The sequence below is a fragment of the Gadus chalcogrammus genome, chromosome 23 (genome assembly GCF_026213295.1).
Source record: "Gadus chalcogrammus isolate NIFS_2021 chromosome 23, NIFS_Gcha_1.0, whole genome shotgun sequence".
Taxonomy (NCBI): domain Eukaryota; kingdom Metazoa; phylum Chordata; class Actinopteri; order Gadiformes; family Gadidae; genus Gadus; species Gadus chalcogrammus.
In genome coordinates this window covers 21,174,479-21,190,442 of record NC_079434.1, presented here as the reverse complement: position 1 = coordinate 21,190,442, position 15,964 = coordinate 21,174,479, and the positions used below count along the sequence as shown (strand labels likewise).

At 50.4% G+C, this 15,964-nt stretch overlaps 2 protein-coding genes across 3 annotated transcripts in view; one reads left to right on the top strand and one right to left on the bottom strand.

Moving 5' to 3' along the window:
- Positions 1-4: 4 nt before the first annotated feature.
- On the top strand, positions 5-5,273 carry cmbl (carboxymethylenebutenolidase homolog (Pseudomonas)). 2 transcript variants are annotated; one of them, XM_056584322.1, is made up of 6 exons: positions 5-169; positions 514-728; positions 844-951; positions 1,193-1,335; positions 2,213-2,304; positions 2,408-5,273. In XM_056584322.1, exons 1-6 carry the CDS (start codon positions 62-64, stop codon positions 2,585-2,587), a joined length of 846 nt encoding a protein of 281 aa, XP_056440297.1. In that variant the 5' UTR covers positions 5-61; the 3' UTR covers positions 2,588-5,273. The 2 variants fall into 2 exon arrangements, with proteins under 2 accessions (XP_056440297.1, XP_056440298.1); XM_056584323.1 differs by having other exon boundaries at positions 8-221.
- Positions 5,274-6,787: 1,514 nt separating this feature from the next.
- The window catches only part of LOC130377041 (solute carrier organic anion transporter family member 5A1), a 43,947-nt gene continuing 34,770 nt past the window's right edge, over positions 6,788-15,964 (bottom strand). Inside the window, exons 6-10 of the mRNA XM_056583978.1 lie at positions 14,550-14,748; positions 11,329-11,488; positions 8,671-8,912; positions 8,384-8,448; positions 6,788-7,239 (exon numbers count right to left, since the gene is read on the bottom strand). Of these exons, the coding sequence (XP_056439953.1) occupies positions 6,788-7,239; positions 8,384-8,448; positions 8,671-8,912; positions 11,329-11,488; positions 14,550-14,748 (1,118 nt within the window). The remainder of the gene's footprint in view (positions 7,240-8,383; positions 8,449-8,670; positions 8,913-11,328; positions 11,489-14,549; positions 14,749-15,964) is intronic.

The following is a 15,964-nucleotide window of genomic DNA, read 5'->3' as shown; positions in this document are numbered from 1 at the left end:
TTTGAGGTGACACAGTTGGGCAGAGAACCCGACTCCTGTTCATTGTAAAAAGAAAAAGCTCATGTATCCTTTCAGAGCTCAAAATCTGATTGGTTTTGTACGTCATCAGGGGCGTCGAACAAGCAAATCCGGGGAAACATTGTTCCGGTGGACGTATCTGGTTCCTCTGGTAGGCAACGGATCGTCGTTGTTTCTGCTACTCCTTCAAACGTAACGCAAAGGTCGGTATAGCGACAACTCTTGCAGGATATCTGCGTCAACTATATTTGGTTCTAATCAAAGTGGTTGATAAGTCACATGCGGGGTTGTGTGGTGCCGTGCTGTGGTAAAGGTGCATTGACCGTCATGTTATCAACTCTTTCCCAATCACACGGTACCCGGTTCAAGCAGAACCCTCACATTCTTGGCCTCTCTGTCATGTTCTGTCGTTTTCTCCCTGTGCTTATCTTTGTGTTTTGATTCGTTTCATAAACAGGTTTATATGTTAAAATATTTATTTTATTAAATATTCAGATGGCAAACGAAGCAAAGCCGTGCCCGTGTGATATTGGTGACCGGATGGATTACGGTGGACTCGGGCAAGAGGTTCAAATAGAGCATATCAAGTCGTACGTGGTGAAGCCGTCTTCTGGCGCTGACAAGGCCGTGATTGTCATTCATGACATCTATGGATGGACATTGCCTAACACCAGATATATGGCCGATATGTTGGCGGAAAATGGATACATGTATGTACCCTGCCTGTTTAATTAGCATATTCATATAAATAAACATTAAATCCATTGTTAATTACGAGATGGTATAATTTACTGGCCAGGTTTGTTCTTTTGCTTTACCTTATAGTGCGGTTTGTCCGGATTTCTATGTCGGAAAGGATCCTTGGAGCCCAACGAGTGACTGGTCAAAGTTCCAGGAGTGGTGTGAGGATAAGAAGCCTACCGTTATAAACAGGTGACCCGACCAGCATACGTTAAGTCATCCGGGTTTTGAGTGTACTTTATCAATAACATTGCTGCATGGATGAAAGGAAACTTAATAATCAATCAAAACACCACGGCTCTAGCAATGTTAATGAGAAAATAAAGATCATACAATGAAGTGAAACCATATAGTAGTAGTTTGATTTGGCTCCCATATGACATGAGAGGATCTCAGAGACTGAGTCAGTGACATGAACCTGGGCTCCGCTCAGAGAGGTGGAGGCGGTCCTGAGGTTCCTGAAGGAGCAGTGCGGGGTCCGCCTCATTGGATCGGTGGGCTTCTGTTGGGGAGGCGTGGCCGTGCATCACCTGGCCCTCAACTACCCCCACATTACAGCGGGGGTCTCCGTCTACGGTAGGGGCCCACAGTTAACTACCGTATCCAGACATTACAGTTAACAACCGTATCCAGACATTACAGTAAACTATCGTATCCAGACATTACAGTAAACTACCGTATCCAGACATTACAGTAGTACCGTATCCAGGCATTACAGTAAACTACCGTATCCAGACATTACAGTAAACTACCATATCCAGACATTACAGTTAACAACCGTATCCAGACATTACAGTAAACTATCGTATCCAGACATTACAGTAAACTACCGTATCCAGACATTACAGTAGTACCGTATCCAGGCATTACAGTAAACTACCGTATCCAGACATTACAGTAAACTACCATATCCAGACATTACAGTAAACTATCGTATCCAGACATTACAGCAAACTACCGTATCCAGACATTACAGTAGTACCGTATCCAGGCATTACAGTAAACTACCGTATCCAGACATTACAGTTAACTACCGTATCCAGACATTACAGTAAACTATCGTATCCAGACATTACAGTAAACTACCGTATCCAGACATTACAGTAGTACCGTATCCAGGCATTACAGTTAACTACCGTATCCAGACATTACAGTAAACTACCATATCCAGACATTACAGTAAACTACCGTATCCAGACATTACAGTAAACTACCGTATCCAGACATTACAGTAAACTACCGTATCCAGACATTACCGTAAACTACCGTATCCAGACATTACAGTAAACTACCGTATCCAGACATTACAGTAAACTACCGTATCCAGACATTACCGTAAACTACCGTATCCAGACATTACAGTAAACTACCGTATCCAGACATCCAGACAGTGTTGAGTGGCCGGTGGCGGCCCTATTGTCTTATGAAGTGTGTTGTGCTCTGATGCTGACAGGGATCATAAAGGAAAGGGGGGACTGCTATGAACTAAAGAGCCCGGTTCTGTTCATCTTTGCGGAGAAGGACGAGGTTGTACCACTTGAACAGGTTTGTTCGATCTCTTTTCCGTCCACATCTTTGGTCAAATGGAACAGCCTCGCCGTTAATATTTCCCTCTGTGTGTGAGGATTAATGCCTTCGCCTCCCCCAGGTCAGCGTTCTTCAGGCTGGACTGAAGGAGAAGTGCAGCGTGGACCATCAGGTGAAGATCTTTCCGGAGCAGTCTCACGGGTTTGTCCACCGAAGGAGGGAAGACATTAACCCCTCGGACAGACCTCACATCCTGGAGGCCCGGTCGGACATGCTCCACTGGCTCAACAAGTTCATGTAGAGCAGTAGCCCATGAGCTCCCTCCCCCAGGGCCCCGGCTGTTGTAGGTCGCTTTGTAAATCCTTCGTCATGAAATCCTTCTTCTTTACTCAATTTAACCGAACTGTATAAGGGGACATTCTAAAGAAAACAGCCAATGGGAAAGAAATGCTTCTGGGACTGTTTGAGGAAGTAGTGATGTCGACGATACATTCCCCACGTGGTCATCAGTGTCAAAGGCACAATACTGCATGTCAAGTGAGCAATGGAGATGTCATTTATGAACAAATTGAATCAATACGCGAAAGAGACTTTAATATTTTTTTAATGACAAATATCCAGTATTCAAGGCCTCTGTAAACCAACTGCTCACCAACATCATTAAGACTTGTTTTTAGCGCCTGAGGAACACAGAGAGCAGAGGAGAAAGCCGGGCCGTCAGAACACAACGTACGTCCATTAAGGCAAAAACCTTCCAGCCTCCAAATACTGTTTTAAAATAAATCTGAAGCAAATCTACCTGAAGTCATAACGATCGCAGTAGTAGAAGTAGTAGTAGTCTAGGCATCTGTTTATCGGAAAAGTGAGGTGTACAGTTGGAATGAATTAATGCCATTATTTTCACTGTGGATATGAATTGTAGGAGTTCCCAGCTAACACCTCGAGTATCGCCCAGATCCTCAGGAAAGTATGATTGCAGTGGTGTAATCTGGGAGTCAATAGCATAGGGAAATCACCTGGCAGCCATCTTATTCACCGTGGCCATCCAAACGCCCGCTGGGTGGGGGACGTCCCTCCGCACTCTGACCCCCACCAAGCTGGTGTTCAGAGCCAAGATGGCCAGCAGGAGAGTAAGGCCCGTTGAAAGCGCCCCCATGCAGGTATTGGAGCGTTCCTCGATACAGTACAAGAGAGAAAGACCTGCTTCTCATCCTCTGACGTTATCTATTGCAGCTTGACCCTTGTGTTGGTATCTATTCCTATCATTGTCTTTCCCAGTTATTCCGATTATTGAACTGACTTAAGACTGAGACTAAACTATTTCAGGTGTTGGGAGGTTTGGTTAGGTCAATAAGCCAGAGAAAGGACGAAATTATCCAGAGCCATCAAATAAAACGGGCCTTATATGCAATGGAAAGTGTTTCCCGGCATTCTTTTCTTTGTTTCTTCTACAACCCAAAGTCAAGGCCGAACCCGGAGGTCGGGATTTAAATACTAAAGGCCAGTGCGGTGCGCTGCTCAAGCTGCAATACACAAGGTAGGATGGAGACGTTTCAGAGCAGGACCCCGCCAGACACCACCTTCTCTGGGACACAACCGGGACATATCCGTTTGTGCGGTTCCTGGCAGAATATTGTACCCTTTTCCTGGAAACTGTACTATCCGAGGCCGTCAGTGTTATTAACGGCTCATCGTACAGAATCGGTTTGAGACGAATGAAAGAAAATAAGATGGAATTCTGGGAATCTTAGCAACATGGAGTACTCTTAACAAAAAGGTTCATTCAAATTAAAACATTAACACATCCCCTTGCAATTAAAATATTGGTCAGGCACCATGAAACAAAGTAATGTTGCTTTCTTTGTTATTTTTTATCATTTTTTATGTTTCCATTTTAAAGACTACATTGTTACAGGTTAGATCATAAATAGGCTTCTAACTTTGAGCTGTATAGTTAGCTTAAAATATTTACACAAGCACAGGAATATGTAATTTGAGGTACTACTTCTTAAAGATAACCCTAAGATTAAACATAATTTGGCATTAGTCACACACCCACACACTTTCAAACTACAATGAAACATGGTAAAGGTTAGGTCGGTAATGGTTTAATCACTGCACAATCTTTCCTTGAAATAAAAAACGGTTTTGGTTCAACAGACTTGAGTTAAATGTGCGAACATCGTAAAATTGTAGGTCAGCAAAATTGAAGAGCAAAGAGAACAAAGGACAAGTCATTCCAGTAAGGGCTACGTTGTGCTTATTGTTTGTTTTAACGGTAGTCACCTTACGCCCGATTTATAGGCACAACAATGAGATTTGAACCAGGTGTGTACTGGATCGTTTTTTGCGATAAACTGGGGCTGAAGAGTTTTTTATGATAAGTGGAAAGCTGTGCAGTGATTATATTACACATTTACCCCATTGCCAACTCTTCACTGTTCAATACTACAACTAACAGAAACATTCATTGGCCTTCCTAAACAATCTTAATTCTGTCCACTAGAGAGCCACCAACACCCATAAATGGAATTGTTGCTATCAGATGATCGTTTGATGAAGGGCCTTCATCAGTTACATGCTCACTGCTCTAATTGATTAAAGCCTAAAACGACTACTAAATAAGTACTATGTACATCTGATGACGAGTAAGAAGCCATTAGAATACAAAGCCTAAGTTATGAATATGTTTGATGATTTTCTTGATGATTGATTGCAATTGATCACGATAACATCAATAAAAAAAAGAGAAAATAATATCTGGGCCTGATTCATTAAAAACACAGCAGTACCCAAAAACTACAGTACTTATGTCCAAAAGTAATGATTCTCCTACTTGCGCATCTGGTTCCACTTGTATCTTATGCATACATGTATATGTCACGTCTGTAAGACAAAGTAGTTTAAGCACGTGATAAGACGGGCCGTTGTACTGCTCTTCCCTTTTTTGCTTTTAACGAAGAGTATAAGGGATGCTTTGGCGGGAAATAAAGCTCCCCTCTGTTGACCAGGAACAGGAGACGTGAGCACAATGCTCAAGGCGACCACTGGATAAGAAAGCCCTGGGCACTCAATTAACGATGGAACAACGAACCTCCGTCAAAGAATGAGTAAGCACACAGACGTCCCCCTTGTCCGAGAAGATGCAATTGGCCCTTGGTGTGGTTAGCTAATTAGCCCGGTAGCTACCTTGCCCAGACTGGACGCTACAGAGCATAGATCTATATCTATGGCTACAGAGCATAGATCTGTATCTACAGAGCATATATCTATATCTACAGAGCACAGATCTATATCTACAGAGCACAGATCTATATCGACAGAGCATAGACCTATATCGACAGAGCGTAGATCTATATCTCCAGAGCGTAGATCTATATCTAAAGAGCATATATATATCTACGGAGTATAGATCTATATCTTCAGAGCGTAGGTCTACATCTACAGAGCGTAGATCTATATCTAAAGAGCATATATATATCTACGGAGTATAGATCTATATCTTCAGAGCGTAGGTCTACATCTACAGAGCGTAGGTCTATATCTACAGAGCGTAGGTCTACATCTACAGAGCGTAGATCTATATCTACAGAGCGTAGGTCTATGTCTACAGAGCGTAGATCTATATCTACCGAGCGTAGGTCTATGTCTCCAGAGGCACTGGTCCACACCAGGTGAGTTAGGGGAGGCCGTCGGGAGCGGGTAAATGAAATACAATACTTGGGTCCATTTCGAACGACATGAACAAGACGTCTGGCAACACCAGAACCGAACACTGACCACGACCACACGGGACGGGCTGAAGCCCAGCGAACCCATCCTCACAAGGAGAGGAAAAAGAGATCTTTCTGATAAAGTCAGTCAAAGGCGGGTGATGTAGAGCGAGCTGTACAGGACGGGCAGTCAGGAGGCGCCCGGTGTGTGTGTGTGTGTGTGTGTGTGTGTGTGTGTGTGTGTGTGTGTGTGTGTGTGTGTGTGTGTGTGTGTGTGTGTGTGTGTGTGTGTGTGTGTGTGTGTGTGTGTGTGTGTGTGTGTGTGTGTGTGTGTGTACATGGGGATGTTGCATAGTAAAGGTTGATACATTTGTGCTTTAGTTGCAGCGTGGATTGTAAGTGGTCCGTCTACTCTCCAATCAGTGTAGGCTAGACTATAATGCCCCGCCCCCTCCAGTAAGTAGCGGTAGCACCAGGTTAATGTCGTGCAGTCGTAAGCCCATATATGGACGTCTGGAGGACACTGTGTTTAGGCGGCAGATGGGGACAACAATAACAGAAGATAAAAAAATACCATTTAAATAGCGGGGTACGGCGCCGCCCTGATGGCGAGCCCTGGGATTACCGAGCCGCTCGTCAGTTGAGGGGGACCACTTCCTGTCCGCCATCGTCACAGAGCGTCCCGATTGGTTGTTAAGATGGACACTGTTCCGTTGCTGGGGAAACGGCAGCGGGAAGGCAAACCCTCCCCCCCCCCCCCCCCCCCCAAGAGTAAAGGATCCCCCCCCTCAGACGTGGGCGGAACCAAGGATGGGCGGGGCTATTGCTTTGAGGTCGTTACCGGGGCAACTGAGGCTGCTGTGGCCGCGCTGGAGCAGGCTGGGGCCGGGGTCGCCCCGGGGGGGGGTGAACACGGGGCACGACCGCGTGCGGGCGTGGCTCTTGTGGCCGCCGGCGTGGCAGATGAGCTCGCTGACCGTGCCCAGCGGGGGCAGGGCCAGGTGGCGCCCGCTGGCCACGGCCCCCGCCGGCCTGTCCTCCTTGTGCTTCAGCGAGTACCAGGTGAGGAAGATGAAGATGAAGCCCACGAACTTCAGGCTGGCGGCCAGGCCGAAGTACACGAAGCGGAAGGAGGTGACGTCGTACTCCCAGCAGGAGCCGTGCACACCGCAGTCCTGCTGCCACAGCATGCAGGTGGTGTCGATGACGGCGCCGAAGTAGATGGGGGTGGGGATGTAGGCTGGGGACACACACACACACGTTAAAACTAAGACCATGTTTAGAATAATATGTAATACACTTTGCCACCACTAGGTGGAAGTATTTCTTAATGTTTGGATCTCGAGGCATTTCCATGCCAGCAAAGCAGAAAAAGTTAATCTTACACACATAATTCATAAATATATATAAAGTTGGTCAGAATTAATATCATCCTTGACATCCAACCACACACGGTTATATTTATTACAAACCTACACAACCCTCGGCCACATTGACACACACACGCACACACACACGCACACAGACACACACACAGCTATGTGCCTGGGGAGAATGCGTCTGTTTTGCATTGTCTGCTGCATACCGTGGAGGTCTGGAGCCTGGTAGGGCTGCAGCTCTCTGACCCTGGGGCTAACTCTAAGCTACAGCTGAGCTCAGGGCAGGGGCTGCTGCAGCCGCCCGCTACACATTCCACTGGCTCTGCGTGTTGCCTCCAGCCGGCTGGAGGTCATGTGTGTGAGAGGCTGGAGCACACAGGACAAGAGGAGAAGAGCCTGACCACTCACGCCTGTTAGTCGAGGGAAATTAAGACGGGACAAAGTCACAACTCTTATGTTTCACCGCAATGTTGGAACGAGCTGCCTGCCGACGCCAGGACTGCAGAGTCACTCCCGGCGACGCTCTGGAAGAGACTCAAGTCTCCCTGGTTTCCAGTTCACCTAGACTGCATAGCCCCCCCCCCCCTACCACCCCTCCCTTACTCTTAATTCTATGTTTGTACGTCCTGGCACCCAAGGTATGCACTGATTGTATGTTGTACATCCTGGCAAAAAGAGTACTTAACATCATGTTAGTGCTTGGCACTCGGTTCTATGAACGTCCTTACTGTACCGACGGCGACATATTGTTGTTTCTCCTTCTTCTGACTAAAGCCCTAAATGTAGATAAAGTAAAGAAGGAGAGCTTGTCTTGAGGAATCCGTCTCACAGTGGATGCTGTGGATGTACGTCGGTGTTGGTGAGCTGTGACGGTCTATATTCCTCAGAGCTCTGGGTTATTCAGATGAATGGCGCTACTTTACGTGCTGCGGGCTTTGAGACAGGAGCTGGAGGCCGGTGTTCGGACACTAAGGTGAGCAGAAAGAAGATGAACCAGCTGCTTACCAAGCGTTCTGAGCAGGACAAACTGCATCCCCAGAGCGAAAGGCCGTTCCTGCTCGTCAACAGACCTGGGGAGGGAACGACACGATTACAGAGCAGGAGTGCAGAGTTAACATTCACCTGGAGGATTCATTATTATAGGTGTGATGATGCGTATTCCAGATAGTTCCACCCCTTGTACTATTAAGTCATTCATACACAGAATTCTTAATGAGAAAAACAAACAAACAGTGGTAGTAATGGAGGAGCCAAAGAGGGGAGGGGCCAAATAGAGGGGGGAGGAGCCAAACCTGAGCGTGACGATGATGGCGGAGGGCTGTGCGCAGGCGGTGATGAGCGTGACGATGAAGAGGAAGATGAGGAAGGGGATGAGGGTATTGCAGGTGCGGTCGCACTTCCCCGACAGAGCGAAGCCGTTCTCGTTCAGGTAGGTCTTCACGATGACCAGCTGCAGCTGGTTGACCGGCCCTCCAGACGACGGCGTGATGACCTGCCGGCTCTGGACGCAGCCGCAGTCCGTGTAGTTCCTGACCTGCTGGGGACACGGCGCGGTGAGGAGCCTGGACCCCGGACCAGCAACCAGGAGCCAGGACCAGCACCACACTGGACCAGCACCACACTGGACCAGCACCACACTGGACCAGCACCACACCGGACCAGCACCACACTGGACCATCAACCAGGAGCCGGGACCAGCACCACACTGGACCAGCACCACACTGGACCAGCACCACACTGGACCAGCACCACACTGGACCATCAACCAGGAGCCGGGACCAGCACCACACTGGACCAGCACCACACTGGACCATCAACCAGGAGCCGGGACCAGCACCACACTGGACCAGCACCACACTGGACCATCAACCAGGAGCCGGGACCAGCACCACACTGGACCAGCACCACACTGGACCATCAACCAGGAGCCGGGACCAGCACCACACCGGACCAGCACCACACTGGACCAGCACCACACCGGACCAGCACCACACCGGACCAGCAACCAGGAGCCTGGACCAGCACACTGGAGCCTGGACAGTGTACCAGGAGCCTGGACCAGCACACCGGAGCATGGACACTGTACCAGGAGCCTGGACCAGCACACTGGAGCCTGGACACTGTACCAGGAGCCTGGACCAGCACACTGGAGCCTGGACAGTGTACCAGGAGCCTGGACCAGCACACAGCAGGCTATACACGTGGACCAGCCCACCACACCGAGGTCCTGGGCAGAAGGCTAACGAGTGTGTGGACAGGGTGAGGAGTCGTCACCCTGATGCCAGGGACATCCCCCACTAAGGCGAGCCCTCACAACGGACACTGGAACACCATCACGGCATTCTTTAAAACGACTAACAGAAGATAATCTACGACTAAGTATCTGTTAATTAAAATAAGTTAGGTTCTGTAAGGTAGGAGACGATACGTGGACTTTGTGATGCTGGGTTGTTTAATCCTTAGTTCAATATATTGGAATTTAGTATTCTCTTCGTATTTGGAGATGTAAAAATTCAGTTAGGGTACTTTTCAGAGAAATACACACCTACACCTACACACACAATCACACCCACACACACACCAACACCTCTAACAATAGAACAACTTTCACCAATGTTGTTTTGATTTCCAGTCGGACATTGTTATGGAGCTAGACACTTCCTGCTGGATATTGACTTCCGGGAACATGTACGAGGGAATGTGTATTATTATAGAGAGGCTGTTGGATCGCGCCCTTGGTTTGCATTCCTTAAGACATGCATGATGTACACATGTTCCCGGGCCCAGCACTCGGCCCCCTATCTCTACAGCTTCTAGGTTCCTTCACTTCATGGGATTGTAGTACAAATATGTACTTCTTCCTCCAAAGGGATGACTACACAAGACTCCGTGAATGAAGCCAGCATCAATCTGTTAGCATCAGCTTCAGCAGAGGACTCACTGTGTGGTTCTGTTAGCATCAGTACTCACTGTGTGGTGGTTCTGTTAGCATCAGTAGAGGACTCACTGTGTGGTTCTGTTAGCATCAGCAGAGGACTCACTGTGTGGTTCTGTTAGCATCAGTAGAGGACTCACTGTGCCGTGGTTCTGTTAGCATCAGTAGAGGACTCACTGTGTGGTGGTTCTGTTAGCATCAGTAGAGGACTCACTGTGTGGTTCTGTTAGCATCAGCAGAGGACTCACTGTGTGGTTCTGTTAGCATCAGTAGAGGACTCACTGTGCCGTGGTTCTGTTAGCATCAGTAGAGGACTCACTGTGCCGTGGTTCTGTTAGCATCAGTAGAGGACTCACTGTGTGGTGGTTCTGTTAGCATCAGTAGAGGACTCACTGTGTGGTTCTGTTAGCATCAGCAGAGGACTCACTGTGTGGTTCTGTTAGCATCAGTAGAGGACTCACTGTGCCGTGGTTCTGTTAGCATCAGTAGAGGACTCACTGTGTGGTTCTGTTAGCATCAGTAGAGGACTCACTGTGTGGTTCTGTTAGCATCAGTAGAGGACTCACTGTGTGGTTCTGTTAGCATCAGTAGAGGACTCACTGTGTGGTTCTGTTAGCATCAGTAGAGGACTCACTGTGTGGTTCTGTTAGCATCAGCAGAGGACTCACTGTGTGGTGGATCTTTCACTACGCCCCCATGTGTTCACAGCTGTTGTTACAATACCTTTGATTCTTTTAGCAGACACTTATCCAACGTGACTGTGTGGGATTCAGAAACATCCCTTTATGCTCGTGTGTGTGTCTGTGTGTCTGTGTGCGTGTGCCTGTGTGCGTGTGTCTGTGTGTGTCTGTGTCTGCGTGTGCGTGTGCGTGTCTGTGTCTGTGTGTGTCTGTGCGTGTGCGTGTGCCCGTGTGTCCGTGTGTGTGTGCGTGTGTTTGTGTGTGTGTCCGTGTGTCCGTGTCTCTGTGTGTGTGTGTGTGTGTGCGTGCGTGCGTGCGTGTGTGCGTGGACTGACCCCCGTGCTGTCGTTCCCCACCCCACTGCAGCCGGCCAGGCAGGGGTTAAAGTAGGTGATGCCGTCGGAGCCGCAGACCGGAGCGTACTCGTGGATCCTGCAGCCGCAGTTGACGTTGCAGCTGCCGGTGAGGTTGCGGTGGGCCATGGTGAGGGTGGGGCTGAGGGGGAGACAGAGTTAATGGTCTCCTTCTTCTCGGTGCGATGGTGCTGCTGCTGGTATGATGACGCTGGTGTGATGGGTGTGAGACGGACAGAAGGACGGAGCGGGCCCTGCTCTCACACCAACACCCAGGGGCCCGCTGTCTACAGGGGGACCCCCTGAGGGACCCCTCTGTCTACAGGGGGACCCCCGCTCTGAGACCGCCTCGAACACAATACTGCCCAGGGCTGGGAGGGAGTGAGTGTGACCGGCACCCAACCACCTCTCTGTACACACCCACACACGTAATCAGTTAACACACACACACACACACACACACACACACACACACACACACACACACACACACACACACACACACACACACACACACACACACACACACACACACACACACACACACACACACACACAGTGTCCGTGATGATGAGCGTGTGTGTATGGAAATAATGGTTTGCCTAGGGCCGTGGCAGGTCAACAGACACTCACCGAATGTAATTAGAATTAGTTCCTGAGGCATTTTATGAGGATGATTATGTCATAAAAACGATTAACATGAAATATGTTTGATGGTCTGGATCTGTTCCAGAACAGGGGTGTAGGATTTCAAAGCTCAAGCTGTCTTTGCAGATGAAGTCACCACAATACAATACATAAATGGTTTCACGCAAATACGGAGCCTTTGTTTGACCCTAAGCCTGGCTCCGACCGGCGTGCGAGCAGCGGCTCAGGCTGGAGAGAGGGAAGGACAGGAAAGCTACGGGAACGTGAATTTAGTACATTGTGTACATTTCAGTACAGTACGACGTATAGTCAAAGCGTGTTATGAACGCCACAGGATCCCGATTCAAAGGTCATTGTGCGGGGGTACATATGTCCATCATGTGGTCATTAACTAGAGCCTGCGTGCACGGCCAACCGTTTGATCCAGCCAGAGGCCAGAGGCCGACTGCGTCTTGATGGCTTCAAAGCGTGCAGAGCCCTGGTACAGTGTGTGTGTGTGTGTGTGTGTGTGTGTGTGTGTGTGTGTGTGTGTGTGTGTGTGTGTGTGTGTGTGTGTGTGTGTGTGTGTGTGTGTGTGTGCAGACTTCCTCCTATTGTCCCAGCAGAGAGGATTCCCAGCGCTGGACCGTGGCCTCTGATGACCTGGACCGAAAACTCCCCACGTCACAGTGACCGGCTGATGTGAACCAGAGGCAAATCTCTGAGGCAATCAGCGGAGAGTAAACAAATGTGTTCCCTCGTAGACCGGGGCGTTACGAGGAGGAATCAGCATGTTCTAAGAAAGCCCACGTCCTCTGGTAGCCTTGAGTGAAGAGTGAAACCTCAAGATTAAATAAGATCTAGTCGATTGATCCCGGACGGGAAGAGAGACAACAGGCGCTGGAGTCCAACTGGAAGCGAGCAGCGCAGCGCTACGTCTGGCCTAGCGTGTGTCTGGCGTGTGGACACCAATAGAGGCGACTCTGTGAGCGTTCCTCATGAAGACCCTACATGCCACCGGGCTCCGGACTCGGCCCCACTATGAAGAGCGCCTTCCACATCACAGGGGCGTGCTAAACCCTCTGGGGCAGACCAGGACTTTAACAAACTACCGCTCTGAGAGGTTGTGTCATTAGTGGGTGAAGCAGGTCAAAGAGGTACCGGAACACAGCCCGACTGTCTCTCCTCTGGGCCTGAACACCGGGCCCAGAGGAGAGGGTCCTCTCCTCTGTGCCTGAACACCGGGCCCAGTGGAGAGGACCCTCTCCTCTGGGCCTGAACACCGGGCCCAGAGGAGAGGGTCCTCTCCTCTGTGCCTGAACACCGGGCCCAGTGGAGAGGACCCTCTCCTCTGGGCCTGAACACCGGGCCCAGTGGAGAGGGTCCTCTTCTCTGGGCCTGAACACCGGGCCCAGTGGAGAGGGTCCTCTCCTCTGGACCCCGTCACACACGTGTCACCGTGGCAACCCTGATCAGCGCGTCACACACGTGTCGCCGTGGGAACCCTGATCACCCCGTCACACACCATGTCGCCGTGGGAACCCTGTTCAGCGCGTCACACACCGTGTCGCCGTGGGAACCCTGTTCAGCGCGTCACACACGTGTCGCCGTGGGAACCCGGTTCAGCGCGTCACACACCGTGTCGCGCGCGCCGTGTTCACGAGGTCTCCAGTGTGACCTCGTGAACACGCCAGCAGATTTCAACACCTTATTTCTGTCTGCAGTGACATCAACACTGGATGCTTGTTAGCTTCTCTTTTAACATCCAGCGAGCCTGCTCCTAGAAAGAGTGTGTGTGTGTGTGTGTGTGTGTGTGTGTGTGTGTGTGTGTGTGTGTGTGTGTGTGTGTGTGTGTGTGTGTGGGGTGTAGGGCTGCTCACCTGGTGTTGTAGGTGTGTGGGTGGTGTCAGGGTTTGGGTGGTGGAGGTGTGGGGTGGTGTAGGTGGGTGGAGGCTCCTCACCCGGTGGTGTAGGTGGGTGGAGGCTCCTCACCCGGTGGTGTAGGGGAGTGGGTGGTGTAGGTGGGGGGAGGTGGGTGGAGGCTCCTCACCCGGTGGTGTAGGTGGGTGGAGGCTCCTCACCCGGTGGTGTAGGTGGGTGGAGGCTCCTCACCCGGTGGTGTAGGGGAGTGGGTGGTGTAGGTGGGTGGAGGCGCTCACCCGGTGGTGTAGGGGAGTGGGTGGTGTAGGTGGGTGGAGGCGCTCACCCGGTGGTGTAGGGGAGTGGGTGGTGTAGGTGTGGGGAGGTGGGTGGAGGCGCTCACCCGGTGGTGTAGGGGAGTGGGTGGTGTAGGTGTGGGGAGGTGGGTGGAGGCGCTCACCCGGTGGTGTAGGGGAGTGGGTGGTGTAGGTGTGGGGAGGTGGGTGGAGGCGCTCACCCGGTGGTGTAGGGGAGTGGGTGGTGTAGGTGGGTGGAGGCTCCTCACCCGGTGGTGTAGGTGGGTGGGTGGTGTAGGTGTGGGCAGGTGGGTGGAGGCGCTCACCCGGTGGTGTAGGGGAGTGGGTGGTGTAGGTGGGTGGAGGCGCTCACCCGGTGGTGTAGGGGAGTGGGTGGTGTAGGTGGGTGGAGGCGCTCACCCGGTGGTGTAGGGGATGTTGATGCCCCCCAGGTTGATGCTCTCACAGCCCACGATGAAGAGCGTGGAGAAGCAGAGCAGCGACACTCCGCTGCAGATCATGGCCAGCTTGGCCGACTCGCGGGCGCCCAGCTTCAGCCTCTTGATGATGTAGCCCCCCAGCACGATGCCCACGCCCGCACTGGGAACGATGATCAGGCCTGGGGGGCGAGGACGCATGAGAAACATAACATGGGGGAGTTAGAGGGAGGGGGGAGGAGGAGGGAGGGAGGGACGTGGGAGATACACCCAATTCCTTCTCCAACACGGCCGAGATAACCCCCAACACGAGTCTTTGTAGTACCAGAGAGTCAGAGTACCCGACGCAGTCTTAAGATTCATAATATCAGAGAATATCCCCGTCAGTTCGGCCGCGGTGCAATAAAAGAATAAAGATCGTAAACACTTCGGAAGGAAAAAAGATTAATTTTGACAGATGTAAAGTTACAGGGTTGTAAAGTTACTACTTTACAACCTCGGTGATGACAAACGTTTAGGGAAACATGTACTTTTAAATCAGCCTTGGGGGAAATCGAAGCGAATTGTTTACTGAATGCATGTTGATGATCACAACACACCTTCTGAGCCACCTTTTTAAATAAATGGCTGTTTCTCGTTTTCCTACGGCGACAACACCACCACGAGCATCTCCTTCTACTTACGGCTCTCGGCCCCCGGAAAAGATCTCGAGCATGGGCGATTGACGTAAACATGCACGCTTAATGCGACTATCAATCAAATAATCTAGGGGTCTTAATACGACTATGAGAAACCCAATTCCATTCGATTTTGGTTTGACTAACTTGTATACATGCATCTTAATAATCCAATCATAGTTGGACTAACAATTTCAATTTTCTTGAGTGTCATGTGAACACAGACAGACAGAGTGAGAGACAACTAGAGACTCAACAAGAAGGGAAACGGTTAGTCGTAAGATAAGAGTGGTAGGGCGGTAGGGGAAGGACGAAGGGAGTAAAGGGGGAGAGAGAAACACAGAGAGAGGGGGAGAGAGAGGACGAAGAAGGGAGGAAAGGGGGAGAGAGAAACACAGAGAGAGGGGGAGAGAGAGGACGACGAAGGGAGGGAAGGGGGAGAGAGAAACACAGAGAGGGGGAGAGAGAGGACGAAGAAGGGAGGGGGAGAGAGAAACACAGAGAGAGGGGGAGAGAGAGGAGGACGAAGGGAGGAAAGGGGGAAAGAGAAACTCAGAGAGAGGGGGAGAGAGAGGAGGACGAAGGGAGGGAAGGGGGAGAGAGAAACACAGAGAGAGGGGGAGAGAGAGGGCGAAGAAGGGAGGAAAGGGGGAGAGAGAAACACAGAGAGAGGGGGAGAGAGAGGAGGACGAAGGGAGGAAAGGTGGGAGAGAGAAACACA